Genomic DNA, 14,693 nt, shown 5'->3' with positions numbered 1-14,693 from the left:
ACTTCAATGGGTTTCTTTTTCTGCTAGCTTTTCTTTAAGCGCTGAAATTCCACACCATTTTTTCTCTGTGTGAATGAACCCTAAGGGTCTGATGCCTGGGACCCCCACAGATCAGCTGTTGCTCAGGTGAGCGCAGTTACCACTTCATAGGCCATGTGATGTCACATTTACTGGTCACATGACCTGTTTGCAGCTCAGGGCTAATGGGGTGAATTGGGCTGAGCTGCAATACCAAGCACAACCACTATAGTCATGTACAGAAAATAGAATTAAAAATCTAAAATCAGAAAATAGAAACATTCAAATTTTTTTTTTTTTTATAGATTTCACCATGTGGTTTTAATAAAACCCGCCCCTTTACATTCCAAATAACCCGATCAAATGACGACAAATATCCAACATTCATTAAAAGATTTTTTTAATTCATAATTCACTTTCATAAAACAGGACGAGTTCTGAACGGGTCTGGTACCGAAATCTAAGTAGCCGAGCTTCAATATGAAGCCGTTAAATATTTATATATAAAAAAATAATACAAAACAAATGTAGCTTTATACACGCTAACAATTCTGCGGAGGTAAAACAGACTGACAGTCACTACCGATAGCGTCAGCTGTGTATGGATTGCGTGTAGGACATGCAAAAAAAACTCAATGTGGGGCCCGCTGACCTCCTGCGGGGACGGCATGGCCATAAATATATATTAGGGACCCTTCACACGGAGTATACGCTGGCTGATTCTGAACGTGTAACGCGTTCCGTATCAGCGGCGTTCAAACAGATCCCATTGCTTTCTATGGGAGCCGGCATACGTGCACAGCCCATTCATTTCTATGGGGAGCGCACGTATGCCGGCTCCCATAGAAAGCAATGGGATCTGTTTGAACGCCGCTGATACGGAACGCGTTACACGTTCAGAATCAGCCAGCGTATACTCCGTGTGAAGGGGCCCTTACTGTGACATGAAGCCACTGACATCACTTCTAGCACCATCCGAGAAACCTCAAGCTAAAATGAATCGTCTCCTGGAGAACTACAAGTCCCTGCCCTGCCTTACTGCCGCTGGCTGAGCGGACATGCTGGGCCTAGTAGTTCGTGACATCAGTTGTACTGTATGTAGCAATGTAAACATCAGAATCCGCCTACTAGGTGAGTAGCTGTCACTAAGAGCGCAAATTACTGGGGGGGGGGGGAGGGGGTTCAGGACACATGTTCACCCCCCCAATCTGTAAAATAAATAAGAATAACTAGCATCATTTATCAGAATGGTCTAAGGCTGGGTGGTGCAGACCTGCAATATACGATTGCACTGCAGTCAATGGATTTAAAGGCGCTGTCCAGGAATGGTGGCCAAAATCATAAAGAAAGACGACTCCCCTGTGCCCAGTGTCCACCTCCGCTATCCTGTGTCCACTTAGGCCAGAGTTGAAGGCAATGCGTGCACAAAATGGACAGCGGTAATGGACACTGGAGTTCGGTAAGTATGATTCCTTTTTTTATGTTACACCTTCCCCGATGGGATTTGTCCAATTCCTGGAAACCCCTTTAAACAAATCCCATGTACACCTTGCTGTAAAAACCCGCAGAGCACCGAATCTCGCAATACAGTACTTCATCACACAGCAAGATCATTTTTTAGCTCTGGGTTCGGCTCTCGGGGGCAAAAAGCAAATGATTCTGGCTGCTTTTTTTGCAATGGGCAGGTCTGCTGTGGGTTTCAGTCTAAGAAACAGGTCTTGTAGTTCGTAGTAACCAATCAGAGCTCGCCTGTTTTTTGTCTTTAAAAGTTAAAGGGGTTATTCAGGACCATGAAACGGCACTCCTAGTCCTCTTCCCAGGAAGTGACATCATGTCTGTTGGTCACATGACCATGCTGCATTCTGGATAACCCCTTTAATCCTTAAGTCCTATCATGGTGTCATACACCACTATCATACACATATCATTAGGATAAACACCATGATAGTACTTAAGGGTTAAAAGCTGTGCCAATTGTTTGCTAAGGGCAACAAGATCAGTTTTCGTTCAGACGGTCTTGATAAATCCACACCCCCTACCTTATGTAGGTACAACGACTGGTCTTATGTAGGGAGCCATTTGCAAATAAAGATACACAAGCAATTTTTGGTAGAGCAAATTTAGAAAGATCTATGATTTTTAGACGTTTGGTCACTGGTTTAGAAGCTTAGATAGTCTACGGTGGATCAGCAAGTTCACGAATGAACATGGAGGGTAACGTAACCTACAAAACTGGGGCATGATCATTGCCCCCCGCCCCCATAGGAAGTCCTCTACAAGTGCCATTTATCAGGAGAGTCTCGAGATGAGCGAATACTATTCGAAACTCTAGTTTCCAATACCTCGCTCCCATAGGAATGAATGGAAGCGGGCGAACTGCAAGGGGTTAAGTGCCGGCCTCTCCCATTCATTCCTATGGAGCGAGGTATACATTGAATACTACTCACTCATCTCTAGTGAAAACCAATCCTATAGCTTGGACTGCAAAAAAAGATAATCTGGTAAATGGTGATTATTAAAGGAAAAAAAAAACCTTACTAGGCAGTTACAATGAGGGGAGTCACCTCACCATGAAGGTTCGCAGCTCGGTGCAGTCTGGTTGGGCTTTGTACCGATGGACACATTTAGATCTTTCTATGAGGAATTCTCATTATTGCTTTATGAGCCGTCTGCAGCAGGAAATTTCCTACAAAGTGAGTTATCCTTTGTCCTCTACATTGGGAACACCTTGCAGATGAGTGGGAGCCGGACATCTCAGACCCACATTGATCAGGAGAGATCCCATTCTGAATGGAGCAGTAGATGAGCCAAATACATTGCTCGGACATCTCCAGCACTGCCAATGAAATGAATGGAGAGATACATGTGATGCCTGACCACTGCTCCATACAGAAAGAGGAGAGAAAGCCCCTCGTTCCCCAAATTATTGGGGGGTCTGAGTCAGTCCTATGCTATGGACAGAGGAGAACTTCTTTTTCCTTTAAAAACGAGGACAAATTGTTTACAGCAACCATTCAGTGCGGCGAGTCTCTCATGTAAAGAATCCTGGCTGCATTGGAAAATTGGTCAACCGGTGTCACTTTTAGGGTACAACCAAATGGAACATATCTGCTGCAGATTTTAAGCCACGGTGTTAAGTGCAAAAAATATGCAGCATTTACAGCAGCAGTAAAGTGAGGACTAAACCAATCTAACCCAAATGCAGTAAAAAAATAAAATAAAACAAATATTGCTACGGAAATTGACCTACGGTATGGATTCTGAATCTGCACCATGGGTTTTACCTAGGGATACACTGATTTCTGGCCACAACACCCACTGCGTGGCCAATGGCCGCACTTTCCCTAGGCTACATCACATCCTAATAAAAGTAAATACGGTCGCAATCTTATAAAAGGTTGCAACGTTAAAATCTGCTGAATTTACAGTATAGTGCAATGTAGCAAAGGTTAAGAGATCTCTTTGATTATGGGACGGTGTCATGGCCAAAAATCTACATGAAATCTTCAGCAATTATGCCTAAAATTTACCACAAACAAGCACGATTTACAGATCTCTGCAGATTATATGTCCCACTGAGACAACCCTATAAATTTCTGCCAGGTGACAGGCTATGTGTAGCAGGTCCATACTTTGGGTCCTGAACCATAAAGGATAAGTAGGAGTCTGAGGTAATATTACTTTGGGTATGTGCACCCCCTCCCTAGACTGAAAGGAAGAATTCAGACCCTCCTCCCCATTTTATAGATTGCAGTTACCCCTGGTGGCATCCAGAAGCCGGGGTGGCGCTAGAGTCTGATACAATGTTCTTTGTGAGATGTTGCAGAAGATGTAATGAAAGAAACCAGGATGAATTCCAGCTGTTCACAGTCACTGTGTGTGTGCGGGGGATCCTAAGCCGATCATTCAGAGTCTGGGCCCGAGGCGTGAGATTTCTTCTTCTTCTTCTTGCTGTGTTTCTTGTGCTTCTTCTTTTTCTTGGCTTTATACTGTCATGGGGAGAACAGAGTGATGGTATAAGTTAGATTTAGTCTGATAAGAAGTATATTCAATGTCAATTAACATCTGAAGAGGCCCCACAAGTCCAGCACCACCTTACTGACATCCATCAGATATCGGCCTCCAGTAACACCTCAGATACTTACAACTTTCTCTTCGCTGCTCCTTCGCCTTTTCCAATATACCTGAGAAAGTAAGAACCATGTTCATGAGAAGGGGTCAATACCTTTATGATACAAGGAGCACGACCACATGCATTATCACCGACCCCCTATATCCTATGACCCTATATGTGTGCCTGGGTATATATATATGGTGCCGTGACACCAGGGCAAAACTCCAATCTGGAGGAAATTAATGGGCCAGAACAGGGCACAGGTGGCACAGAGGTATCACCCACAGAAGAGGCACATGCACACTGGACACAGAAGTACGCTACTCCTACAACTCTATATAATCCCAACTATTATTGTCCTAATGCATCAGAAATGAGTAATGAGAGCGCTCGGCAATAGGCCCCAAACCCTCCACGAAGTAGCTTAGTTTGGGCTTTAAGGTTTGGCAACTTTTCCATTCCCACCTCCCAAAATTCAACTTATTAATTTTATATCGACAAAGCCAAATATGTCTACCATGAGTGTGATATTGATGACCTATTGGTAGGACAGACCATCAATATTGGATTTAGTACAGTTTAACACTCATACAACTCCCGCCTCTATTATGGAGATATTGCTTTTTTTTTTCCAATATGCAAATTAGCTCATTAGAGCAACAAGGGCGTTGCCATTGCTCCTGAGGGGTAAGCGGAACCGCCCTCATTTCTCATTTGCATGTTGACAAAAGCAGCGATATTTTGGCAACAGAGTAAGCGATACACGAGGAGAAGATACGGTTTGATTCCTGTGACCCTAATCTATCCATCTGTGGGGCTGTGCTAGATTCTGGTGACATTCCCTTTAAATATTTTCCAGTTTATTCAACTTCAGTCGGCAGAGAATGTCTGATGAGGATTATCCTAAAAAACACTAACCTCTTCATCTGACGCTGATCCAGACGAAGAGTCAGAGGTCGAGTATCTCTGGTCATCGCCATCGGGGTGTCTTCTCTTCCGGCTCAGGCTCTTCCCATCCTATAGTTGAAAAAAAAATAAAAATCTCACAATTATTTGCCCAGTCATTCTGAGGAATATTAGAAGTTCTATCATTAATATGAATGAAACTGACCAATACAAGCCTATGATATTTCCCCTGAAGAGAACCAATTTCTATTTGTATAAGTGTCACATGCAGATGAAGGGAAGGTGTGTGTGTGTGAGTGTATGCGAGTGAGTGTATGCGAGTGAGTGTATGCGAGTGAGTGTATGCGTGAGGGGATTGTTAACCTCTACTCACCTTCTCTTTCTCATGCTCATCTTTGGATTTCTTCCTCTTCACAGAATCCTATACAGGAGTAAGAAGTGTTTAGTCACAGTCGGATTATTCAGAGTTAGTTTTGCCTTCATAGGCTGCAGATTCTGTAGCAAAAATTCCTGTGGCTGAAAATCTATTCCATCCATATGTATGAGATTGGCCAAAATCAGCGAGAAACAATCCCATTCAGATGAACAGGAAGGATTCTGACCTCCCCCACAAAAAAACCCTCCTGTCTGCTAAAACACTCTAATCCTTCAGAGATTATCAAAATGATGTAAATTAACTTAAGCCCCCTGATAATGATCTCAGTATCTAGAAGTGATAAATGCCATTTGATCACCTAAACTTGGCATATCCAGGGGTTAAACAGATTATATGGAAGGAGTCTCTGATCCCAGCCATTAGTACAGGAGTCAGATTGTCGATCACAGCCGCCCTCAGGCAGGTGATGGAGTGTAACCCAAGCATCATGCATGTACTCCGAGATCAGAAACCCACCGATCATGTAGTGATGGCCTGTACTAGCCATATAGGATCACTTTATGAGATGGGAACGAGCATCCCTTTAATTATTCCTCTGCTCATGTGAGATTATTGAACACTTGGTGATCTATAAACTTGATCTAGCGGGTGAAGCCGCCATAACACAACTAATACGTACCTTGCTCTCAGAGTCAGAGCTGCTGTCAGAGGTCCTGCGAAGGTGCTTTTTCTTCTTTTTTCGTTTAGATGTTTTTTTCTTGGTCTTTAAAATAATAATAAAAAAAATAAATATAAAATTAACCCCTTTCATAGGATAAAACAATAAAGAAACAGATGGCGGAGGACAGGACTACAAGAGGGACTGTACAAGAGCTGGTCTTCTATACTGTAGGAAACATTCTGTGCAGATTCTTAGAACTGACTGTTTGTGCGAGGATCTACGTCCCTTAGAAGAAATGGGCCCCCAAGCTGTTGTAAAACTACAACTCCCAGCATGTCGCCACATTGGTAAGGCTCCATGCACATAAATTGAGCTGTGTCTGTGTACCAGCCGGGTTTTTCCACACCTAGCACACTGACTGATGAATTTTCATTGCCTCATACACACCCCTGTGTACTACAACAGGTCCATGTATAGGTGGCCATGAGCCCAGGGGCAGAATTCAGGACAGGTCCTATACCTGTTTGTTTTGCAGCCCCAGCTTACGGAAGGGGCCGGATGGGTCTGTAGAGGTATGTGCGGCACACATATATCATCCAGGTGGCGTTTTACCACAGACCCTGCACATGTTTGTGTGTATTTAAGCCTAAGGTAAGGTCACACAGGGTTTTTTGGTCAGGATTTTGAGGCCGTATCCGCCTCAAAATCCTGACCAAAAAGATGGTTCCCATTGAAATCAATGGCAGCTGCTCAGTTCTTTTTTCCGGAAGCCGGTTTGTTCCGGCTCCCAGAATAAAGAAGCGAGATGCTCATTCATTCAGGCAGATTCACCTCGCGACATCAGCCTGAAAACACGCCCTCCTGACTAGGCCCATTCATTTGGGCCCAATCCGGAGCGGAGTGCACGACTTGGACCGGTCACCGGCATCCAAAAGCCCCGTGTGAACTTACCCTTAGACTTCTAGTCTCACTACTGCTGGAAGGTAACAATATGGAGAACACCATCATAGACGAATATGAAGTGCTGGGTGTGAGAGCAAGTAGTGACAAGACAATACATAGTAATACGGTTAGGCCCAGTCGCGTTCACTCACCTCACTATCAGATTCTTCAGAACTGCTGGAAGAAGGAGAACTCGATGATGTAGAGGAAGATGATGAAGATAACTTGACCACAGACAAAAAGTGAAACTTGTGAGACGCACATTAAAAATTATCTGGATTATTCACTAACAAATAGATGCTGATACAACAGGGCCCGGGCCAAACTCCAGTCTATACACCGCTGCCTGCGTGTCGTCTACTGGACTCATATTGTAGGAGAAAGGTCTCCTTAAAAGGGTGGTCAAGTATTAATTGCTAAGCATCCTGTACAACCCCGTGACATTTACTTATTTGGGCCATTCAGCAATCTTCAGACTTCACACAGAGTAATAGCAGATATCAGATGAAAGTCGTTCTCACCCCACCAGATTTCTTCTTTTCCTTTTTCCGTTTCTACAGAGACAAAACAAAAATGAAAGTGTAAGAGTTAAGTTATGTTCATACAGTACAGGTCAGCCTTTAATCCTCTTGTACTCTCTTCCGTCACGGCTTAAGAATTACAGATGTAGCAAAGGATAACATTACCCCTAAGGACGGGTTCACATGGGGCTTTCTGATCCGGAACCTGAGGCGGAGGCTGCACAAGTAGCTGCTGCTGGATGTTTGGTGCATTGCACTGGCATCCAGTCGCGAACTCCGCTCTGGATTAGGCCCAAATGAATGGGCCTAGTTGGGACGAGGGAGTGTCTTCAGGTGAGGCGATTCCGCCTGAAGAATGAGCAGGTCCGTTCTTTATTCCGGGAGCCGGAACAAACCGCTCCCGGAAAAAAGAACTGAGCGGCTGCCATTGATTTCAAAGTGAGCCGTCTTATTGGTCAGGATTTTGAGGCGGATACGGCCTCCAAATCCTGACCAAAATATGCGTGTGAACCTGGCCTAATGTGTTAACAACACTGGGGCACAGAGAGTTAACGCAACTCTTTCAATGGCTTTTTTTTGTCTTGTGATAAGATGTAACGGCACAGACAGTTATCATGCTGCAGAAAGTCAAGTTAAACAATGCTACATGGGTATATAAAGACATCATTTTTCCATTTTCCCAGGAGATGTACTGGATGTCACCGAATCGGGGGGGGGGGATGCTATTTGTACATGTTAGTTGTTGAGCCAACACTGACAGAAGGAAGGGGAAAGAAGAAAGATGCAGGACAATAAATCAGCAAAATGGTGTCAAAATTCTAGGAAAGTGTAATGGGGAGCTGTAGGGGGCCCCTCCCATTCCAGTGGAGCCCTGCCCACTTGTTAGAGAAAATTCAGATAGCTACAGATGGCGAGAATCAAATTTTTGTGCAAAAACAGGTTTGTGCACAAAATAAAAAAAAAAGCAACTTCTCGTTACTAAAAAAAAAAAAAAAAAAAAAAAAAAAAAAAAAGAAGAAGTTGTAAGGGTGAGATGAATTCCCCCAATGTACAGGACTAGCGATGAGTGAACACTGTTCGGAACAGCCGTTCTGAACAGCACACTCCCATAGAAATGAATGGACGTAGCCGGCACGCGGGGGGGGGGGGGGGGGGTTAAGCGGCCGGCAAAGTGTACGTGCCAGCTGCTTCCATTCATTTCTATGGGAGCGTGCTGTTCGGAACGGCTGATCCAAACAGTGTTCGCTCATGTCTATACAGAACACCTCTGTGCACAGAATCGGTCATTAGTTACTAACAATGTCTTTAAGCACATTACTGACCTCCTTCTTCTTTGAGGAACTGTCGCTACCGCTGATGATTTTCTCTCGGTGCTTTTCCAGCTCCTTCCTCCAGCTCTACAGAAACATGTAAAGAAAGCATTACATTATATAATAATCCTTTACACCTGGGACACTCTAGGCACAAAAGGTCTGGTGCAAGAGGTAAGTTTTTTGACCAACCCCATACCAGGCACTGGGGCATCCCTGCATCATGTATAGTGTATACAGTAACTTGATGGATGACAATAAAAAAAAAAAAAAATCCAGAAACATGGATGGATCACAAAAAAACAAAACAAAAAACAAACCCCTCACAGATGATAAAACTAAGTAACAGCTGAGGCCCCTCGCTGCGGATAAGCGGCTTTCTTGTTGCATATTTTGCTATGTTTTTTGAGCCAAAGCCAGTAGTGGATTGAGCAGAAGGAAGAAGTATAAGAACTTCCCATATATTTCCCATTCCTTCTTTAGCCACCATTAGGTCTTACTCATAAAAGCACAGCAAAATCTGCATTTCTGCAACGTGGGGGCCCTAGCCTAAAACGGAGGCCACGCAATACAGAAAAACAAAGTTTTTCCCCAGATTTTCCTGCTTTTTTTTTGAGCCAAAGCCAGAAGTAGATTTAGCAGAAGAAAGAAGTGCTCGTTCACATCTGCGCCCGGTCTCCGTTCTGCAGGTTTCCGTTTCCTCCATAAAACAGAGCAGGAGACGGAAACCTGCAGGAGACTTTCTCACCCATTCATTTGAATGGGTGAGAGAGATGTCCGGCCGTGAGCGGCGGTGAGCGTTTTATGCTCTCCGCCGCGAAATCGGGTTTTTTAATCCGGACACAGAGTCGGACATGCAGTACTCTGTGTCCAGATAAAAAAAAACGGTTTTGCGGCGAAGAGCATAAAATGCTCACCGCCGCTCACGGCCAAACCCGGTCTGTGGTTTCCGTCTTCTTGCATGCAGAAGACGGAAACCACAGAACGGAGACCCGAACACAGGTGTGAACCTAGCATAAAAGGGGCAGTTCACATGGAGGAAATTTTCCTAGCAGAAGAATTCACGATCAGGAATCTGAAGTTGAATCGTTCCTACCTTGTTCAAGTTACGTTTCAAAATCTGCACCTGCCAGGTGGTATTTTCCACCTCCCATTCACTTCAATGGGAAATATCAGGCAGGGTATCAGGAAACGGCTTTAAGTTTGAATGGGACACTTATTTTTCACAACTTGCAAAAATCGGCCTTTGACTCCAATTGAAATGAATAGCAGCGGAATTTGGAGCTGATTTTTCAGCTCCCAAGACTTCCATGCGAACACACCCTAAAACCATTCTTTATATTTCCTATTTCTTTTGAAGCCAGTGTTGGTTTCAGCTCAAAAAAAAAAAAAAAAAAAAAAAAAAAACACAGCAAAATCTGTAACAGAAAAAAATATATAAAAATACAGACTTTCTGCAATGTGTGGCCTCAGCCGTTCAGTTGGTGTATCACAATGAGAATGTGCAGAGATTCTCTTACTATGAAGAGCAGAGAGATAAATATCTTTCCTGGCCTAACCAGACAAACCTCATTCATCTTCTCTTCAAACTCTGCCAGGGCCCGGGAACCTTTCTTCTTCTTCTCCAGCTGCTCCTTCACTTCTTCCCTAGAGAAAAGACAAGTAAGCAGATGAAAGGCTTCCATTACCAGCCATTACCTGCGTTAAAAGGGATTGTCGGGTGAAATTTTTTTTAGAACACCCTATTAGTGAGTAAACACCCTACATTAATTTCTGCGCCAGGGTGTCCATTGTAATACATCGGAGGACAAACAGACCCCATAGCGTATAATGGGAGCCATGAGGCGGCCACTGTTGTAAAATGAAACTGCCGGATGAAAAAGTTGGACTTGCAGCATTTTCTCATCCGGTGATTTTCATTTTCGGTTCACACCATGATGGGGTCTCCTGCCCGACCCAGGATGTCCATGTATCACTAAGACTGCTTTTTGATTTCAATGTAATACTTCTCGTCTCCTGTTGTGCTACTGGGGCACTGAACACATAGAGACGGACTACAATTGCTGATTATTGAGGGTCCATCCAATGCCATTCTCAGGAGACCCTTGTAACAAAAACACTTCTTCATAGCAGAAAACTACTTAACTTAGTAGCAGCACCTGGTAAGAGTCTATTCACATGTGGCCGATCTGTTAGAGAAGTTTCTGCTGCATGTGAATATTCCCTAAATGTGCACAGATAAACAATAAGGGTTTTCCAGTCCTATGGTCCTTAGGGTTAGCCAGCACAATCAGATGGGGATGGGGGTGTCCAATACCTGGCCTCCCTACTGATCAGTTATTCTCAGCAGCCATCACCACTAGAACTATCAGAACACAAAACATCCATGTGCACGGTGTAATTGGCCAAGTAACTGCAGCTCATCTACTGTTCGGAAGAGCGGAGCTGCAGTTGCATGGCACAACCACTATGCCACGTGTGGCGCTGTCTGTTTCCGGCTCCCAGTGGCTGTTGAGAACAATTGATCTATGGGGGGCGCTGGACCCACACTGATCTGACATCAGAAATCTGTATCCGAGTTCATTTCAATAAAGAAGATTTCTTCAGTCGCCTTACATCGCAGAATAACTCACCACGTAGGTCTTGGTCTGCTCAGATAATCTTGGATGGTTGGACCTCCGGAAGACGAGGGCCCCCGGGCTCGGGCCATTGCAATAGGGTTCATGTATGCCTATGAAGAAACAGAGCAAGATGCAAATATTAACGGGGATGTCTGATTTAGAAAAGTCATTTTGGGGGTCTGGGACTTATATACTGATGACCAATCGTTAGTGATTAGTGGGGGTCCAACACCTGGGACCCTTACACACCAGTTAGTGTTGGAGTGCGTGGACAAGCACAGCGCCACACATTGTATAATGGCTGTTCTTGGTATTGCAGCTCAGCCTCATTCAGTTAAACATTATTTTGCGGCTTCTGCACCATGTGACCAATGAACAGAACATCAACATGCCGCAGCACTCAGGAGCGCAACAGCCCTTTTAAATAGCTGATCGGTGAAGGTCCCAGGTACCGATCGCATATTGTTTAACTATCTTAATGGTCGGTCACCACAACAATCTGTAAGTCCTAAAAACCCTATAAAAGGGGCTGTCCAGGAAATACAGTGAAAAAACCAAAAACATGCGCACCTGTCCCCAGTGCTTGTCCCAGCGCAAGTTCTCGCCACACGCTAATCAGTGACCTAATGAAAATGCAGCAAGGTCTTTCACTGGAACAAGCCCCAGGCAGAGGAGTGTATGGGTTACTGTCATTAATTTTCACCTTCTCTGGCCTCCAGGAAAAGAAAGTTCTTGAACAGCTTTAAGTAATTCATAGCCTATCCTCAGAATAAGCCACAAATACCTGATCTGTGGGAGACAGCCCCCCAAACCGATCAGCTGTACAAAGCCGCTTCTGGTGCCTAACGTGTAAACTGTACAGGGCCGGAAGCAAAAAGCTCCAGCACCTGTCTAGCGGCCAGACGTGGTCACTGTGGTCTGAGGTTCGGTGACATTACCCAGCCGTTCTATAAGGGATGAAGCTTTCTGCTCCTGGCTCTGTACAGGTTACAGGACGGGCACCAGAAGCCACTCCATACAGCTAGTCAGTCCCCCATCTATGAATAGGACATTAAATAGTTAAGCCCGGACAACCCCTTTAACTATCGGATACTAAGAGTCTCACTCTGGTGGACCCAGCACATTTGCGCATTACTACAATTGAAAGGCACCATGTAAGAGTTCATTCTTCCTTGGCGGTGCTGCAGAGTTCTCCAACAGGCTGAAGCTGTTTTAGGAGGGACCCTGAAGAAGGATGTACGTCACTGAGGGGCTTCTCACTTGCGATACCTCTCAATGATCCTCAGCCATGAAGTCAGAGCCGCTGCCACTCCTACAGACTCAGCCAAACTCCATAATAATATAGGGTCACCCGTTCCTTCTATAGGCCAGCATGTAATACCAACATTCCTCTGCAGTGGTCGCTGCAGGAAAACATGTCACAGGATAGAGCAGGGGTAGGGAACCTTCGGCTCTCCAGCTGTTGCAAAACTACAACTCCCAGCATGCATACTTGCTCTGCTGTTCTTGGAACTCCCATGGAAGTGAATGGAGCATGTTGGGAGTTGTAGTTTGACAGCAGCTGAAGGTTCCCGACCCCTGGCATAGAACTCCCCCTGGTTATAGCCGCTGATTTTTGAGGCTTTTGGGAAACATCCCCCGTAAGGCTAAGATCACACAACGTATTCCATGGCGGACCCAGCACGAGTAATCCGCCATGGCAGCAGAAAGACTTCCCTCTCCCATTCATTGCAATGGAAGCTTTGGGCAGACTCCAAATGAAGATCAAGCAGATGGATTATACCAGCCAATTTATTTCAGATAGTGGAAAATGGTGCCGTGTCTGTCCCTCGTTAAAAGTAGTAGGAGGCGGAATTATTGCGGCAAATTCTGGCACGAAAATAACATCATGTGACCACAATAACATTACTGCAGGGGCGACAGTACAAAAAATATGCACAAAACCCGTCACTTGGTGCCGTCCGCAGGTCTGACATGTTTATCTCACGCACAGCTCTGGTTGTCAGACAGTGCACCGCAAATATGCTGAGAGGTGGCGCTGTGACGGAAACAGCTCAATGCAAGAGAGACTAATATATATATATATACACAGTATATAACAGTACAGACAATAGAACCATAGGCTATGGCATACATACTATACACAGCACAGGTACTATACACAGCACAGCCGGCTGTCAGACACTGCAGACATTACATAACACATGAAGCTCCAGGGACTGATGATGATGGCGCTGCAGACACCGGTTAGTAACCGCAGCCAGGCCCAGCCCCGGCTCTGCACCTACCACCCGGTTATCCCGCTTCCCCATGATGCTCCGAGCCCTCACTGACAGCCCCGAGCCGAAATGTCTGTAAGAACCCCCGGGCCTGAGAGACTGGAGCCAGCATAGAGCGCGGAGCGTGTGAGAGAGAAGTGTCAGGAGGAGACAGCGACACCTACAGGATGGGAGCGCATTACACCCTGAGGAATAAGTGCAAGAGACTTACACAGTGTACAGAGATGTAATCTGTCTATCTCCTATCTATCTATCTATCTATCTATCTATCTATCTATCTATCTATCTCCTATCTATCTATCTATCTCCTATCTATCTATCTATCTCCTATCTATCTATCTATCTATCTATCTCCTATCTATCTATCTATCTATCTATCTATCTATCATCTATCTATCTATCTCCTATCTATCTCCTATCTATCTATCTATCTATCTATCTATCTATCTATCTCCTATCTATCTATCTATCTATCTATCTATCTATCTCCTATCTATCTATCTATCTATCTCCTATCTATCTATCTATCTATCTATCTATCTATCTCCTATCTATCTATCTATCTATCTCCTATCTATCTATCTATCTATCTATCTATCTATCTATCTATCTCCTATCTATCTATCTATCTATCTATCTATCTATCTCCTATCTATCTATCTATCTATCTATCTATCTCCTATCTATCTATCTATCTATCTATCTATCTCCTATCTATCTATCTATCTCCTATCTATCTATCTATCTATCTATCTATCTATCTATCTATCTATCTATCTATCTCCTATCTATCTATCTATCTATCATCTATCTATCTATCTCCTATCTATCTATCTATCTATCTATCATCTATCTATCTATCTATCTATCTCCTATCTATCTATCTATCTATCTATCTATCTATCTCCTATCTATCTATCTATCTCCTATCTATCTATCTATCTA

At 44.2% G+C, this 14,693-nt stretch overlaps 1 protein-coding gene across 1 annotated transcript; it reads right to left on the bottom strand.

Moving 5' to 3' along the window:
* Positions 1 to 930: 930 nt before the first annotated feature.
* FAM133B (family with sequence similarity 133 member B) lies at positions 931 to 13,840 on the bottom strand. The gene is made up of 11 exons (XM_075269882.1): positions 13,758 to 13,840; positions 11,482 to 11,579; positions 10,417 to 10,495; positions 8,861 to 8,935; positions 7,539 to 7,571; positions 7,170 to 7,241; positions 6,094 to 6,177; positions 5,412 to 5,459; positions 5,051 to 5,149; positions 4,164 to 4,202; positions 931 to 4,007 (listed from the first exon to the last, which is right to left on the bottom strand). Exons 1-11 carry the CDS (start codon positions 13,779 to 13,781, stop codon positions 3,921 to 3,923), a joined length of 738 nt encoding a protein of 245 aa, XP_075125983.1. The 5' UTR covers positions 13,782 to 13,840; the 3' UTR covers positions 931 to 3,920.
* Between the last annotated feature and the right edge of the window lie 853 nt (positions 13,841 to 14,693).

The sequence above is a fragment of the Leptodactylus fuscus genome, chromosome 4 (genome assembly GCF_031893055.1).
Source record: "Leptodactylus fuscus isolate aLepFus1 chromosome 4, aLepFus1.hap2, whole genome shotgun sequence".
Taxonomy (NCBI): domain Eukaryota; kingdom Metazoa; phylum Chordata; class Amphibia; order Anura; family Leptodactylidae; genus Leptodactylus; species Leptodactylus fuscus.
The sequence above is the reverse complement of the archived record's forward strand: the minus strand, read 5'-3'. Positions and strand labels throughout refer to the sequence as shown.

What these genes read in the sequence shown, in the direction of transcription:
- FAM133B (XM_075269882.1), bottom strand. Translation starts at nt 13,781, where the DNA reads ATGGGGAAGCGGGATAACCGGGTG. An exon ending in AAAAGAAGAAATCTGGTGGG is followed by an intron (nt 7,242 to 7,538) that starts GTGAGAACGACT and finishes TCTGTGGTCAAG; the next exon opens with TTATCTTCATCATCTTCCTC. An exon ending in GGAGCAGCGAAGAGAAAGTT is followed by an intron (nt 4,008 to 4,163) that starts GTAAGTATCTGA and finishes TCCCCATGACAG; the next exon opens with TATAAAGCCAAGAAAAAGAA.